Source organism: Drosophila gunungcola, unplaced genomic scaffold (genome assembly GCF_025200985.1).
Source record: "Drosophila gunungcola strain Sukarami unplaced genomic scaffold, Dgunungcola_SK_2 000019F, whole genome shotgun sequence".
NCBI classification, from domain to species: Eukaryota; Metazoa; Arthropoda; class Insecta; order Diptera; family Drosophilidae; genus Drosophila; species Drosophila gunungcola.
Genome location: NW_026453201.1, coordinates 579392 through 596649, shown reverse-complemented (window position 1 = coordinate 596649; position 17258 = coordinate 579392). Strand labels below are relative to the sequence as shown.

General features: G+C 41.8%; 1 protein-coding gene across 20 annotated transcripts in view; it reads right to left on the bottom strand.

Annotated features, from left to right (window-relative positions):
• LOC128263826 (uncharacterized) overlaps positions 1-17258 on the bottom strand; it is a 457572-nt gene that overhangs the window by 134884 nt on the left and 305430 nt on the right. For 13 of the 20 annotated variants that reach the window (XM_052999086.1, XM_052999084.1, XM_052999081.1 and 10 more), the window contains 2 exons: positions 12422-12645; positions 7871-8005 (listed from right to left, as the gene is read on the bottom strand). In XM_052999086.1, the coding sequence (XP_052855046.1) occupies positions 7871-8005; positions 12422-12645 (359 nt within the window). Of the gene's footprint in view, positions 1-7860; positions 8006-10630; positions 10717-12421; positions 12646-17258 lie in introns of those variants that run through there. The other 7 variants (XM_052999095.1, XM_052999089.1, XM_052999098.1 and 4 more) reach the window with 3 other exon arrangements.

The following is a 17258-nucleotide window of genomic DNA, read 5'->3' as shown; positions in this document are numbered from 1 at the left end:
GTTCAATTGATTACTAACATTTAATCTTCAAAAAATTTCTCCTAGAACCTATGTTAAGATAAGTGGCGGGAGACGGGAATTCGCAGGAGCGATTAAAACTTTATTGGCTCCACTTTTGCCTTACAACTATACATTTCAAATTTAAGCGCCAACACCGAACCCTCTGAAGGGACGTCGTCCTTCAGGACAGAGCGGGCAAGGGCGACAGCCGATGGACAGCTCGCCGGTATTCTCCATCTTGCGCCCGCACGTCCGCCACCCGAACCTTTTTATCGGCGTGCACCGCTACCACTCGCCCGATCCTCCACTGCTGGGGTGAAAGGTTGTCCTCGGCGACGATGACCATTTCTTCCTCGCCAATGTTTGGCTGCTCCTGGTGCCACCTAGATCTCTTGTGCAGGATAGAGATGTACACCCAAGACCATCGCTTTCAAAACCTGAGCTTAAGCGTCAAGACACCTCGCCATCGGTGCAAGCAGGTCAGGTTCACTTCGTCAGGGAGTGCTTTCGATGGTGGAGCCAACAGCGAGCCGCCGATGTGATGATGCCCGGGCGTCAGGGCTTCACCGTCGTTCGAGTCGCTGCTGAATGCTCTTAGGGGCCTGGAGTTGAGCATGATCTCGACGCTGGTGGAGCCCCTGCTCCTCCAGGCGGGCTCGGAACTCCCTCATGTGGAGATCGGCGACGACGAAGTTGGTTGTGTTGTCGCACTACTTCTTCTCCGGAATCCCACGACGTCTAACGAACCTTTGAAATGCCAAAAAATAAACATCAGTGGTTAGGTCAGACACTAACTCCAAGTGAAACGTTTTGGATGCAAAACATACGAACAGGGCCACGTACGACTGTTACGGAGGCTTAGCACGGTAACGATCCGTTGTGCTTCAGGGCCCTCAAAAATGAACGCCACAGAAGTTAAACGGGCGGAGATCTCGAAGTCTTTCTGCTGGCAAAGTTCCTTATGAGCGAGCTCCTCGGTCACTTAGTTTATTTGTGAACCTGAGTCGAGCAACGCTCGAGCCGAAACCAACTCGCCATTTTTGTTTTAAATGCTCACAACAGCAGTTGCAAGAACGACTCTACCCGATGCAGTTGCATGCAAATCATGCAACGTGGATGGAGTCTCTTGCATGGAATTGCACTCTCTGCACCTGTTCGATTTGCATTTTTGTTTTTAAGCAGCAAATGCATAATGGTGCTCTTTTAGCGGAATCGAATCTTCGATAAACTGTTAGGGCTGCGAGGGAAGCGCAGTTTCCAATCTGATGTTCAGCCGAGTTGCAATAAATGCTTTGAACAGGGTCGTTCCTGGCATGGAGAAACAAAAAACTCCTATTTCCATTCTTCTTAGGTTTGGGCCTGCTTAAAACTTTTAAGCTTTTTCCCATTTTCTTTTAGTTCCTGCATCGACCTTGCTCAATACCAGATGTATTAAAATAGCATTAGTAGTGCGTCTATCATCCCTAATAGACAGCAAGGAGTCATAAAAGGCTTTGACAGTGTCGTTCTCAAGTGTTCTCCAGGCTATAGCTGAAGGCTGGTAAATTGTGGGCAAATTAAAAAGTGTCGATATGTTGTCAAAAAAAAAGGCAATCATTATGTTGGATCTCCCGTGCGTCTCGTCTCCTTCTCAGCATCATGAGGAGGCTGATGAGAAGACTGGCTCCCAAGCCGACCACGAACCAGTTCTCGATAGTTTCAGCCGATTTTACTTCCTCCTTAAGCCCTTGGATAACCTCCAAGTTTTGGTTGTTAATTCTTTGGAGAAGTGGCATGCTTAGTGTGGGATCGTGGCCGATGATGTTGAGGAACGGGGATGCCGCCATGCCCGGAGTTTTTCGGTGATTGCTAAGACGTCGCTATTGCATTCGGCTACTGTGTTCTCCTTCAATTGCAGGATGGTATGTTGGTATGATGCAGGGAAGATCATGACTTTTTTATAAAAAGTTTTAATCTTAGGGTATGCGATTAGCACATGGATTATACTATCGGACTTAAGGACTCTAATGTTAGACGCCTCTAGTAGGCTAATGTGGGGTGATCAACAAATAAAGACTTCAAATCATTTTGATTAAAAAATTGCTGGGCTTATGATGTTGGCTTTTGCAAGTGTGACTGTAAGCATTACGTTTTGAATCTCAGTTATTAGTATTCTGTTTCTGGCCAAAAGTACCTCGTACAGGTGGAAAGTGTCAACTATTTATTAACGGCCTCTGTTAATTCATTAATTTTATTCTGCGTCTGCGTATTTATTATAGCCTGCCGGTTATTTGAGTCTATTAAACTTTTAGCATATCGAAGTCGGCCGCATCAGGTGTGCCCGCAATTACTTTGAGTGCGGTGCCTAGGAAGTCTAGGCTCCTGGCCATCCTATGGAGTATTTTTTAAACAGACAATAAACTTCTAACATGTTCGGTATCGACGTCTAACAATTTTTTTATATGAGACTGTGGGAATAAATCGGACAACCTAGTAGTTTCTTCTACTATAATTGAAAATTCGAACAAATTACTTGAGCGTCAAAGCAAGTTTCTCTGTTAAAATACCAACGCAATTCCGTCCGTAATTGGGATATACTGAGCATGCGAATAACTAGAGTAAACGTTATCAATAAAATTCCCGCGTTCCTGTAAGCAGGCGAAATGTTAAATCTACTGTGTATAATATGGAGTAAGTATGCTAAGGTGTAGTGTATATGAAAATAAAGAAAAAAAGGTAAAAAGAGTTGAGGGGTATTTTTATCTAAGGTTCACCTTGTGGACCACCCTCCCTCTAATGAGGACAGACGTTCCCATGTCTGCTTGTACACGCTCTTCTGTGTACAGTGCGGTAAGTTTATTTCTAACCTCTTGTTATTTTTGAGGTATACTTTTTCTCCTACCTCAAAAATTCTGTTTTGCCTAGTAGGGTTGATCCTATCTAGATTGGCCTTTTGTGCCTTTTCACTATTACTTATTATTGCCAATTTCTGTTCGGCATTAGCTGAGTGCAAGGCCTGCTTAGGTGGCACTCTTGTCACTGAATGTATTGTCTTGTTATATTCTACTGTGGCTCTCATAATAAGCTCAACGGTATCGTCAACCTTTTGGTCGATTTTCATGCACCTAGCTATCTCAGTTAGGGTACTGTGGAATCGCTCCACTTGCTCGTTTGAGCAGCTGTGTAGCTGTATGTAGATAACAATGTCAATGTTATATTGATTTTTTAATAATGAGGTTATAGTCTCCGAGTTGAAAGATGCCTCATTATCACAACATATTGTTTTAATGTTTGGGAAAAAATGTATAAGTTGTAATATGGGGCTGCGCACATCGACTGTTGCCCTAGAAAGTAATGGCTGTACCACAGCGAACTTTGAAAATTTATCTACGCAGGTTAAAAAAAAATCTCTTATCCGTAGAGTATATGTCTATATGCAGCATTTCGCCAGCATATGAGGGGGTTGGTGTGATACCCAACTCTTGCTTCTTGGTTGTACTTCCCCTTGGTGCATGTCTTGCAGTTTACAACCACTTTGTTGGCGAGTTTGGACATATTTGGAAAGTAGCCATCCTGAGGGACTTGTTTAACATTTTCCTGGGCTGCCCTGTGAGCGCGGTTGTGTTCGCAGATAATTAGTTCTTTTTGTTCATTTGCATCCGTGTCATTCATGAATTTTTTGCAATGCCAGAACTTGGTTGCTGGGAATTCGGTCACCAAGGAATGTTGGATGCATGCTAGTTCGGAGAGGAGTTAAGAACGTCTACGTTTACTACCTCTTTGACCAATCCGAACAGCGAGTCCCTGTTATTGAATTGGATTATGTGTCGGTTTTTGGTCTCGAAAACTATGAAGTGTCGCCGTAAAGGCTGAACTGCTTCCTCCAGGATTTTTTTTATTTCGGTAGCAGTTCAGGGGCTTATCGGTGGATTCGACCGTGTGAATAGTGGCTACGTCAGATTGGGGTTCGTTTGTATAGCGCTTATGTTATGTCGTGACAAAGCGTCGGCCACAAAATTTTCTTTTCCTGGTTTGTAGAATACCTTGGCTTTATGTTCTTCGATGAATGCCTTCCACCGTTTAATTTTGGCATTTGTATTTTGCTCGGATACAGCAAAAGTAAGAGGTTGATGGTCCGTAAAAATCCTGATCTCTTTTGTGCCGTATAGGTAGTTTTGTAGTTTTCCTATAGCCCAAACAATTGCCAATAATTATCTTTCGTTGGTTGCGTAATTGAGCTCACAGTCTTTCAACGTACGATTTTTTCATTGTGATTGGCCTGCCTTTTTGGGACAGTACCGCACCGATACCGCTTGCTGAGGCATCAGTGGTCAAATCGAAAGGAAGTTTGAAATCTGGATACATTAATATCACATCTTCTGATGACAAAATGTCTCGCAGGCGCTCGAACGCTCTGCGTTCGGACTCATTGAATTCGATAGCCACCTTTTTTGACATGTGTCTGTTAACCGTGCCATTCTCTCCCTTAAGTATGGAGGTAAGTGGTCTGGCTATGGTAGCGAAGTCCTTGACAAAACTTCTGTAGTAGCTGGCCAACACTAGAAAAGACCTGAGGCTGAAAAAAAATTTTTTGGTTCGGTGTACTCCGGAATGGTTTTTACCTTATCCGGGTCCGTTTTGGCTCCGTTTGATGTAACAATGAAACCTAAAAATTCCACACTTTCTTTGAAGAATTTTGTTTTTTCCGGTGCCACTCTCATGTTGGCTTCGCACAGGCTGTGTCAATATGTATAACGTGGTCGGCAGCGTTTTCGGAGAAAATTATCACGTCGTCTACATAGACGTAACAAATTTTCCCGATCTGTTCACGTAGTACGTCATCGATCGCCCTTTGAAAGATGCTTCCCGCTTTTTTAGTCCAAATGGTAGACGGCAAAATTCATACTTTCCTCCGTTTATGAAGAAAGCAGTTTTTTCACGGTCTTTTTCAGCCAGATAAATCTGGTGGTACCCCGATTTTAAGTCTAGGGTAGTAAAATATTTTGCCTTTCCTAGGTTCGCTAGAATCATAGGAATACTTGGCATAGGGTAACGGTCGGCGATGGCTCGTTCATTCAGTTTCCTGAAATCGATCACCAACCGTTTTTTCTTGTTGCCATCTGCATCAAGTCCCTTTTTGTCTACAACCCATGTTGGGCTGTTAAATGGCGACCTAGAAGGCCGGATAATGCCATCCTCTAACAGCTGTTTGATTTCTGTGTTAACGAAATCTGCTACTCCCATGTGGTAAGAATACAGTTTGAAATATACGGGTTCGCTAGTTTCTGTACGAATTGTGGCAATGATCGTGGTGTTAAAAGGAAGCGCCTCGTTAGAGTGCAAAAACACTTGTTTCCTCTTAAGGATCATTTTTTTAGAGGCAGCTTTCACGGAATTTGGGACTGCTAAGTCATTGATATTTATGAAGTTCACGTTATCGCATTCGTAATATTTGAGTTTCTCAGATATGTTTCCATACCTGATTACACTGTTATGTAAATCTAATGCCGCTCCCGCCTGCGTTAGCAAGTCGAAACCTATTATGGCATCAAAAGAGTTGATAGTATCAAGTAAAAAAAATTGAGCCTTTAGGCCGAATATGCGCATAAAGCATTTTTCTTTAATATTACTGGAGCCATGAATGGAACTCACAGTGAATGGGGAATCGACAGGCATTATGTTCTTCAGCTCTTTTTAAGGCTTTACATAACTCTTTGCCGCTCCAGTGTCTATTAGGATTCTTATAGTTTTCCCCGCCAGCTCTCGCTCAATGAAGGGCAAGCGGGACCTTCCTCTAAAAAATTGACGAGGTCGTTACCGTCAAATGAGTCACTGTCATCTTCAATTGCATTTAGTGCGGCTGTGGCCGCGTTTTCATAATCTTCATTTTCTTCCGCGTTTGCAGTTTGCGTTTGCTCAACGTTGTTAACCCGCTGGCCCCTTTGGCCAGTCATTCTCTCCGAAGAGTTTGGTCTTTTTGGGTTCTGCAAATTCTGGTATTGAGTGTTGTTTCCCTGTTTAAAACCCGTAGGATGTCGGACTTTAGAAGATGATGGATCAATGTCCATAGGTTCCAGAGATTGATTTTGTTTACCCTGATCTACCTAGTTATCCTGTTTACGCCATGTATTGTTGTTCTGAACTTGTTTGGCTTTTTAAAAAAATGTGGATTTTTTTCTGGTCTGCGGTCGGCACCAGAATTTTTCTCTTATTTCTCGGGCGCTCGGTGCTGGCCCTTGTGAAAATCAGTATTCTGATTTCTTTGCTCAGCTACTTTGGCATATGTGGCCGCGAACATACTTCGTTCGATACTGGCCTCTGCCTCTCTAGCTAATGCCAGTGCTGCTGGCAGGTCTTTTGGCTGTGCTGGAAATACAACAGCCCTTAGTGATTTTTTAGACCGGAAATGAATTCGTGTAGGGCGTCAGCCCTAACTTCTGTATTGAGTAATGAAGCCCTTTCGTCGTCAATTTTTGACGGACCGACTCAAGTCCCTGCCGTAATAGGCGCAAAGATGTTTATAATCTAGCTAGTATGGCTTTAAAATTAAGCACTGTATTATAAGAAACTAGCAGCGCGCGCGCTAGTCCCTTAGTTTTGTTTCTAATAATAGTAATGTAATGCGCGGAACTGCCCTCATAAGACTCGAATAATTCGTAGGCAACGGTGGCGGATTGCCTCCATACCTAGTATTAATCTTGTATGCCAGCAAATTCTGGAATTGACTTCACTATATGTAATGGTATATCGCACTGTGGTGCTCCCGGTACTACCTTTACCCTCTGGTAAGATTCTACCTCTGCCGCTTCTATACGCAAGCTCTGAAGTTGTTGATTAACGGCATTGACCTGACCCGCGAATTCGGCTCTGAGCCTCTGTTCTTGGCTAGTTAATGCGGCCTGAATTAACGCCTCTATTTGTGTCGCGTTCATGGTTTCCGCGTTACTTTCTTGTTGTGCCCGTGCTGGTTGATATCTACGGGTATCTCGGATTAATTCTTCTTCACAGACACTGTCAAGTTCGCGTTTAGTTTCCCTATATGGGCCTGGAAACTAAATAATTTGTAGGGATTTTTATTTATTTTTCCCTGTATGGGTATTTAATGTTTGACTGTATTAATTTTGATCAGCCCACTTACATATTTTTGTGTCGTGGATTCGGTATTAAAGTTGGGTGCCAATTATTTTTTAGTTGTGCAGCCACGCGCTGTCCCTTGCCGCTGTCCGTGAGGGTGAGAAGTTGCGATCCAATTGCTACCGTGGCTAGTCCGGGGAAAGGGGTGATGACGTAATTGCCACCGTGGCTGGCTGCTCTTATGGATGAGCCGGGCGGTTGCCACTGGCTCTGTTCTCTCTTCTTATGAAGACTACGTTGGGAGTAACTAACTCCGTTGCTAACGGCCCTTAAGGCTCGATAACCAATTTCAATTAATAGAGTAAATGTTGACGGCCACTGCCGGAGTTTTATATTCAAGCCAATGTTCTTTATTGAATGTCAAAATTAAAACTGAAAACATATATGACTTTACGTAAGCTATGCGCGGCCGGCAAGCCGACCACTCGTGCAGCAAAGTGCTGACACTAGCAAAATCAACATAACTCACCATACGGTGCACCGCCAAGAAACAGGCACGGCCCCTAAAGATGTTTATGCTGATTTTGCAACTAAACACTAGGGTGATCCAATAGTCACCCAAGATCAGTATCGACTTATGATTACTCCTTAACTGTGTTAACATAAATTTACACTATCCGTATTGGTCTAATGGAGTTTATTTGAAAGCAACTTACAATATAAAATAAGTTGTACCTATTTTGATCATAACCTAAATCTTTTGTTGTTGTTTATTTACATAGTTTGTATACTATTACTTAAACTTACAGGTTCGTACCTGTTGTCGGCGGGTTCGCATTGGGTCTGTTGTTGCTGTTGTGATTGCTGTTCTGACTGGATAAGACAGTAGGCAGCCCTAAAAGCGAGGCTAGGACATCTTCTAGCGAGGCGCTGCTTAACGACCGTTCGGGCGCTATGAATGGTTAATGTAGTATGAATTTTTGCAATAGTTGTTGATTTCAGGTATGTACATGTAAGACAGGGTGTGGAGTATCAAATGCACGGAGGCCTAACAAATTAAAAGATATCATTGCTAATGACAAAGTACACAAAATTGCCACAAGATTTAAAATTGAAAACAAGAAAGGAAGCGCACTTCAGCAAGCCAAAGTTAATATACCCTTGCAACTTTTGGAAATTTTACAAATTCTTCATCACAACTATATTCGGATTATTATGCCAATAAAGCAGTGAAGCAATGTTGATTTTCCGGAAAATTATTCGATCGTTCCTTATTTAAAATAATAAACAGTAATAAAACAGCGAAGCTATATGAAATATTCAACCATTACTATATTATCTAAAGAAATGTAGAAGCGGTAAGCCGAAGCAGCAGCTATTGCAAAAAGTAAACATATAAATTTCGGATTATATAAATACCCATTAAAAACCAATGAAGCTATGATGATTATACCCTTTAATCGAGTAAAAGGGTATTGGATTCGTTGAAAAGTATGTAACATGTAGAAGGAAGCGTTTCCGACCATATAAAATATATTAATTCTTGATCATGATCAATAGCCGAGGCGATCTAGCCATGTCTGTCCGTCTGTGTGAACGTTGAGATCTCGGAAACTATAAAAGCTAGAGATTTGGGAGTTGGCATGCAGATTCTAGTAGTTCCTAACCATTGCAAGTTTATTTCAAACGGAGCCACGCCCACTCTGACGCCCACAAATCATGCTGCACGCCCTTAGCTTCTAGTGTTGGCTCTGCAGATGGCGCCACCTAAACTTCGATTGTTTTGTAGAGGAAATACTTAGGTTGAATTATGTTGGCTGAGTAACGGGTACCTAATAGTCGGAGAACTCGACTAAAGCGTTCTTTCTTGTTTTCACTTTATTTATTTAATCGTTGCCATGGCAGATATATGATGTGTTCCGATTTTAATAAAATTAAAAGCGTAACTCTGAATTATAAAATTACAACAATAAATTGAAAACTAGAGAAGTTACATTTTTAAGCTTTAAACCTTGTAACGAACTGATTTTCTTTGTTTCTCCGTTCGCTACGAATGTCGTGCGGCTAGCTGAGAAGATGAAGTGAAAACGCACAGAAAGATTGGAAATATACAATGATCTTTTATTCGTCGATTGACCCTCGACCGGGGTTTTGTATTGACAACGTGGAAATATTCTCCGCCGTCGGCTCCTTCCCACGTTGAACGTCTCGCTGGGTTGTGATGGCTGCGAAGTGGTGACTAACTCGCCGATTTCGCTCGCTATGCCTACCGTTGCCTTTGGCTCGGCGGGATTACAGGGCTTAGGGATGCGTCACCGTTCCCAGACTAGGGTGAACAGGCACTGTGCTCTCAAGGCGTACGCCTTTCGCAGCCGCAGCCTCATGTCCCTTGCTCTGTCCCGGCCGGTCGCATTGGACGTCGGCTCAGTTTCTACCTGACGGTTCAGGCGTACGCCGGAAGGCGCCAACGCAGTCCCAGGGTCAATCTCCAGGTTCTAGACGAAAGCTTCCATCCTACCTTCTCTGCCGCAGATTTCAGAATTCGACGTATTTATATTCGTCGTCCTGGGTGTCCTCGTTGTCCTTGCTCTGCCTGAGCATGTTTCGATTGGCTCCGCTCCTTGTTGGCGTAGCGTTCACGATTCGGTAAGCTGCCGTTCTGGGACTTTAGCGGTGAACTGCTGTGCTCTTAACGCATACGCCTTTCAAAACACTAGCTGAACAAACACGCGTCCTTCCGGGCTAGTCGCACCAGGACCTTGTACAATTCCTTCAGGACGATCAGGCGTACGCCGGAGATCAGCATTGCAGTCCTTGTTGGCAGGCAGCTAGTTCAAGACCAGATTCCTTCTGAGCCCACGGTTCTTCGTCGAAGGACTCTATTTGTTCAACTCTGTCGGACACGCCGGGTGGGATGCCAAGCTCAAATCGCGACAGAAGTTGTGACAGAAGTTGTGACAGAAGTTGTGACCTCAGCTACCTGTGTCTCAATTCGGAGACTTTAGCTCTAAGTCCCGAACGTCTCGACGTAGCGATCTTGTTTCCTTGATGACTCCGCACGGCTTTACTTGGTTCTTCACGTTGTTTCACTGGTTACTGGTTCACTTGATATATGTTACTTGTTGACTTGGTAGAAATCGACTGATTCCGCTTCCTGCGCTCGGCTTATATAGGCCTCTATTTACCGCTAGTTATCGGCGTCTGCTTGCCTCTTGGTCCAAAGTCCACGGTTTTACCGTTCGACCTTTCGCCCTCTGCGCACGGCACCAATGTCAGGGTCCGAAGTTTGGTGCCGTTACTTCCTTCTGCACACGGCCCTTCGCTGCTCTCTTTTATTGCTGCCCCTTTCGGACTCTCCCTTTCCTCGTCGGGTGCTCAAGGCACCAATCTCTCTCGCCGCACTACCGTTACTAAGGGCGAATTCGTCGCGTAACTGGTAACTGGTAGGCCACTGCTTGCAATCGCTTACTCTGCTTGCTTTCTAACTTGTGGGGAGTTATTCAACTCCTCACAACCTGAGAGAATAGCTTGAGTAGAAACGGACGGACGGACGGACGGACGTTCGGACGTTCGGACGGACAAACGGACATGGCTAGATCGACTTTCCTAGTGAAATGTCTTCTTCACTGCGTTTCAAACTTCTGACTGAAATTATAATACCCGCTGCAAGGGTATAAAAATGTTATTAATTATTTCTTTGTAATTTTCAGATTGCTCCAATGCATTGTAATGGGAGCTTTATATCGTCCGATATTAACAGAAATAAAACCGTAATTCTGAAATAGCTAACCATAACTATCTTGACGAATATTATAAAATAAGAACATCGGAGTTATAACAAAAAATTTTTTTTTGTTCCAGACGGACGGACGGACGAACATGGCTAGATCGACTCTCCTAGTGATACCTTCTGCAAGGGTATACTCACACTGACAAAATGTTTTGTAATATGCAAGTGCCCTTCTAATAGAGGAATATTCGGAAAAATATGTGAGAAACAATTTAACGAACGGTGGACTAGTAAAATAAAATTAAAAATATTTTTAAATGAATAAAACCAAACAAGTTTAAATATCGTTTATTTATATTGTAACCAAAACATCAAGGGCTAAGCTGTTTATATAGTTATATTATTGCGTGTAAAGCACTTATTAATAGTCCATACTAAATAAATAGTTTCATTTTAGTGTAAGCTTTTAATTTATAATTTATTTGATTTGAATTTTGTTTTGTGAATTTTTCTTGTTTAAAACACAAGCTTAAAAGAGAAAATTCCACATGTTTTTTTTTTAAATCGTTAAGTTTTTTATTTTCTTTAAATTTGAAGAACATTTTTGTGAGAGAATGAGTAAAAATCTTCCAAGTGGGCCACCTCAAATTCGATGTATGCAGCGGCCGAGGGGCGCTCGATTTTTGGGTCAACCAATAGATACGACCGAAACGCAGACTCAACAATCAACCCCATTTTTCTAACATGTCTCAGAGTGACAGTCCATACTTTCACGATTTGTGGGCCCACCCTGGCGAGTCTCAGTTTTGAAATAAACTTGCACTGCTTAGGAACTACTAGAATCTGCATGCCAAGTCCCAAATCTCTAGCTTTAATAGTTTCCGAGATCTCGACGTTCATACAGACTTTTACGGTCAGAAAGACAGACGGACATGGCTAGATCGACTCGGCTAGTGTTCCTGATCAAGAATATATATACTTTATATGGTCGAAAACGTTTCCTTCTATCTGTTATATGCTTTTCAACGAACACAATATACCCATTTACTCTACGAGTAACGGGTATAACGGGTTTTGAGAAAGTCGAAGTTTTACGAAAGTTACAAACAAACCAATTGTGTTTTATTTTAAAGAAAAAATTTTTAAAACTTTTTTTAATGTTTTTACAAAAAGGAAATTTTTAAACATTAAACTGAAAAAATACTTTTTCAATAAAAAGCAAGAAAGTTTCATAAAAACCAAATTTTCGAATTTGAGGTTGCCCACTCAAAAGCTTTTAACTCTATATGATTAATACACTTATTAATTGTAGAACATTGTTGATATAATAAAAAAATAACAACAAAGAATTTTGTGATAAAATGATTAAAAATTATATTTGCTTAAACCACAATTTGATGTCTTCAAAACAAATTAAATCATAAATAAATCATCATTTAATTGGTACCCTTTTTGTACCCAACTTATGAGTTAATAAATGTAGAAAAAATATAGACTAAGAACTGAGATATAAAAAGGTTTTAGATTGTGCACGCAAAGCATAACAAAAAATGTTGTGAGCAAATTAAACAAGAACTAAGCACATGTCAGCGTTTGTGTCTACCCCGGCGAGATGTCAGATATGGATGGTGGACTCACCACCACCGCCGCCGATACGGCTGAGTCCATTTATGCGAAGTGACGGTTGAACAGCGGCGACTATCGGCGACAGACTGACATTCAAATGCAGTTGATGCGGGCTTAACTGGTTGAGCTGCTGCTGTTGTTCGCGTTCTAGTTTGGACGGGCTGTTATCAATAACGGGTGTCTGCGGCGAGTCCAGGGGCCGTGTGCCCACAAAGCTGCTCTCCAGCCAGCATTTCCTGCAGTAAAGAGATGGTAAGAGATATTTAGGTTGATTACATTTTCCTTAGTGATATTTCAAGAACAAGTTAGTTTATATACCCAATATATACCCATTCGCAACAATGGAAACAGCACAATATTAACTTTGAACAAAATTGTTTTCTAGCTAACGGTTACAACTTCCAGTTAATTGGAACGCAACTTAAACAATTTTTTGCACGGAATTATCCCTCTGACTTATTTACTTTTACTGGATTTCGATAAAGCTTATCTAAGTACTGCAGAATCAAAATGCGCACCCCAATAACTATTTATATATATATATATACAGTAATATATAAAGTTTCATATGAATTGTTTTTTGTTTTCGGCAAACCGCCTGTGAACTCCAGTTAGAGTTATATTTTGATTAGACAGGGCCGCATCATTGATTAGCATGTAGAAAAAAAGTAGAAAGTTCAAAATATTTCTTATATAAAACCAGTGGTTAGAGGAAGAATCGAGTCATCTGAATATTCGACAATCAACAAAAATCAATTAAAAACAAGAAAGCTTCGGCAAGCCGAAGTTCATATATCCTTGCAGCTATTGCTATGTTTAGAAATATTGAAGCTAAGATGCTTTGCAGCTCAATTATTTGATAGTTCCTATGGCAGCTATATGATACCGTTTTCCGATTTTAATAAAATTAAAAGCGTAATTCTGAACTGTAAAAATATTAATAAGTCAAAAGGAATTAAAAAAATGACAATAATAATAACACAATTTTTTCAATATTTTTATTATTTCTATGGGGCGTCCGATTTTGATGAAATTCCAACCGTAATTCTGAAATATTTAATCATTACTGTATGTCAAAGAACTTATAAAAAATTAGAAAACATCACAGCTATAATTTTGTTTTATCTATTTTTCCGATTGTTCCAATGGGAGCTATGTGCTGTAGTCGTCCGATCCGGCTCGTTCCGACTTATGTACTATCTGTAATAGAAAAACAACTTTTGGGAAAGTTTCATGCAAATAGCTAACAAAAACTGAAAGTCTACTTTGCGTAGAAACGGAGAAACAGACGGACGGACAGGCCGACATGGCTAGATCGACTCTCCTAGTGATGCTGCTCAATAATATATATAATTTATAGGGTCGGAAATGTCTCCTTCACTGCGTTGCAAACTCCTGACTGAAATAATAATACAAAAAAAGTAGAACGTTTAAAATATTTCTCTTATAAAACCTGAGAATAGAAAAAGAATCGAAACATCTGAATATTCGACAAAGGCTCTGATTATATTTGATAACATATGTATAAGAAATTTTACGAAACTTTTAAACAACTAAAAAAGCCAGCATTAAAAGAACAATGGAAACATTCTTCTCGAGAGAAATGCATTGCCTTAAATATAAATTATTCTTGGTCAGAGATGTTATTATTAATACTATTTCTATAAAACCTTTTTAGCACATCAAAAGTTACTTTTTAAACAGAGTTTAATGGCGAAAGCGAAAGGATGGTTGATGGAGACAATTGAAGATTTTTTTACTCTACACTGCCAGAAAATAATCGTTTCCTTGGCGTGAACATTCTGCCATTCGAAGCGTGGTATGAAACTTAATAATCGGAATAATTATTAATTGAGGTACTATCTATATTGGATATATTAAAGAAACACTTCCATCAGTTTCCGTTTTTTTACTGTTTCATTAAGATATACGACTCTGAAAGAGAAACAACACTTCAATTCGAAAAACGATTCTGCTCCTATCAACATATCTATTCTTTGTGGCTGATATAAATATGGGTCTGCTAAAGGTAGGCTATTTAGAATTCCCCAGTCGTACACGTTCATAGACTGAATTAGTTCTTAAACATGTTACCGTTTTGAGATGAATGGAAAAGTACTGCTTAAGACAATGCAGTTGGTCAAAGCTCTTACATATACATATAAATTAAGCTGCGTTTCATGCGCTTATAAGATAAGATAAACAAAGTAAACGTACAGGGTGTCTGGTTCCCAAACATACCGACCCCCCTGAACAGTTGTTCAGCAAAGGGGTAAGACTGCCATTTTGGTTATTGAACTTTTGAAGATTCCTTTAGCGGTTTTTACTTATACAACCCGGACCTTGTCATATTGGCCGGTGTGCACTTCCGTTATACATCCCAGAATCCATTTTGATGGAGGTAAATTTGGTTCCTTAAGTACGACCAGGGTGTCGACTTTCAATTTTTCGTTCTCCAGTTGCCATTTTATACGCTCATGCAACGAGGTGAGGTATTTCGTATGCCAACGTTTCCAAAAACCTTGGACCATTGCTTGCAGTTGATTCCATTGTTCTAAGCGGTCGGTAGGAACATCTAAACGAGATGGTTCCGGTAGAGCAGTGTAGGGAGCCCCAGTCAAAAAATGGGCAGGATTAAGCGGATCCGCTGAGCAGAGAGGAGTAGGGCGTAGGGCTTCAATCTGGATCAACACTGTTGACAGTTGCTCGAAGGTTAAGGCTGTCGATCCCAATACCCGCTTCATGTGTAACTTGATAGATCAAACTCCGGCTTCCCATATTTCTCCGAAGTGTGGCGCAGAAAATGGTATGAAGTGCCACATTATTCCTTCGGTGGCAAAGAAACTAGATAATGTTTCGCCCTTGCTTTGGTCCATAGCCATTATCCTCATTTCATCGAGATCAGTTGGCTTAGATCGGTGGTCTATAAATCGAAACGCTGCGATAAACGCCTTGATGGTTAGATCGCTCACAGCTTCGATATGAAGCGCCTTAGTTGTTAGGCATACGAATATTGCAAACCATGCCTTTCCGATCCGTGGTTTTCGACCACTTGATTCTTTGATCGATATTGGGCCAGCGTAATCCAAGCCGGTATGTTGAAAGCAGCGGCTTGCTTGAACTCGAGGTGTTGGTAAATCTTCCATGATCTGGTTACTTGTGCTTTTCGTTGAAGGAAACAGCGTTTGCATTGGGATACCACCTTTCGGACAATGTTGCGTGAACCCAGAATTGGGTTGAGATTCGTGAACGTATCATCCACTCCAGTGGGCAGGTACATTACATGAAAATACCGGACGAGTAACTGAGTGATTAATTTCGTCTTGAGAACCAAAGAGTCGTTAACTGTATCGCATCCAGTTGGCTTATCATCAGCATAGGCATTGTGGGACAACGCACGTGATGCTGCTGGGTACTCATGGCGATGATCGTCGGCTAACTGCTTTAACACTCTAACAGCGAGAAACGGAGAGGGCGCTAGGCCATAAGTGACGGTCAAAAGCCGAAAATGACTAATGGGCTAACTTTCATTTCTTCGTCAAACAATGCGTTGAACCTTGGTGTGTGGCTTGGAAACTTGAATCCCTTTGAACATATTTTCGATATCCGCACATATGACATATCGGTGCTGCCGGAAACGTAAGCAAACTCCGAGCAGGTCACGCTGGATCGGCGGTCCAACATGAAGTCTGTCGTTTAGTGAAATTCCACAACTATTTTTTACGGATCCATCGAAAACTACCCGACACTTGGTAGTCAGGCTATTTATCTTGATGACGGCATGATGCGGTAGGTAAACACAGGTGTTAGGGTTTTCTTCGATATGAGCTAATGTCAGGTGCTCCATGTGACCACGTTGCAGGTAGTCATCCAAAAACTACTCGTATTGCTGTTTGAGTTGCGGATTGTGGCGGAATTTTCGCTCCAATGAAAATAGACGATTTGTGACCTGTGGTAGAGTAGGTGGTGATCTATCCTTGAAAGGATATTCGACAATATACGCTCCGTCTTCAGAGCGTGTGCGTGTATTCGCAAAATTAATTTCTGTGGGGTCGCTGGAGTCCAAAAGTGTCTGGCTAGGTTGAAGGCTGTCCATTTACATATATGATCGGACCATCATGTCAAGATCCGCGTGATGTGTCACAGCCGGAATCTCGTGGTCGTTGGATGCATTGTAAGATCCTGCAATAATCCAATTATAGGATAGCCCTTACCAAACTTTTTCCTTTTTCCGGTGTATAGACACCAAAGTTGATCTGATCCAACGATGACATCTATAGCGCCGAAATTTGTTTCCACGCTACAGATATAGTGTCGATCGCTTGCGCTAAAAGCGATGACGTCAATGATGTCAATATAAAAAAGGCCAGTTCGATGACCTGCTCCAAATGTCGAGACCGCAGCCCAAAGTGCGCGCGTCCGCGAGTATGACCTGCGTTGTTGGCTGCGAGGCCAAAAGCTGAAATCCGTGCGTGCGTTCGACGCGCGCCTATCCGCTGGACAAATGATTCCGATGCCAAAGTAATGGTGGATCCCGTGTCTAAGAGCATTCTGCATGTTGTGGTGTTTCCCCAGCCGTCGATTACGTCTGCGAGGATGGTTGGCAAAAGGGCTTCCGAACCGGCAACCTGAATATTCTCCAGGGTATTATGAGTGTAGTTGTTGTCTAAAGGCGGAACGGTCCCCGATCGTGAGTCTTCTTGAAGGCGATGTTGATTGGTTACGAGTGAAGACGCAGCTTGGGAGGTTGTGGGAAGTTCGGTACGGTTAACGATTGTTGCTCTAACGTAGATTCTTTTTCGAACTTGCTGCTGCGAGCCGGGGACCAATGTGTAATGTTTGCGGTGGC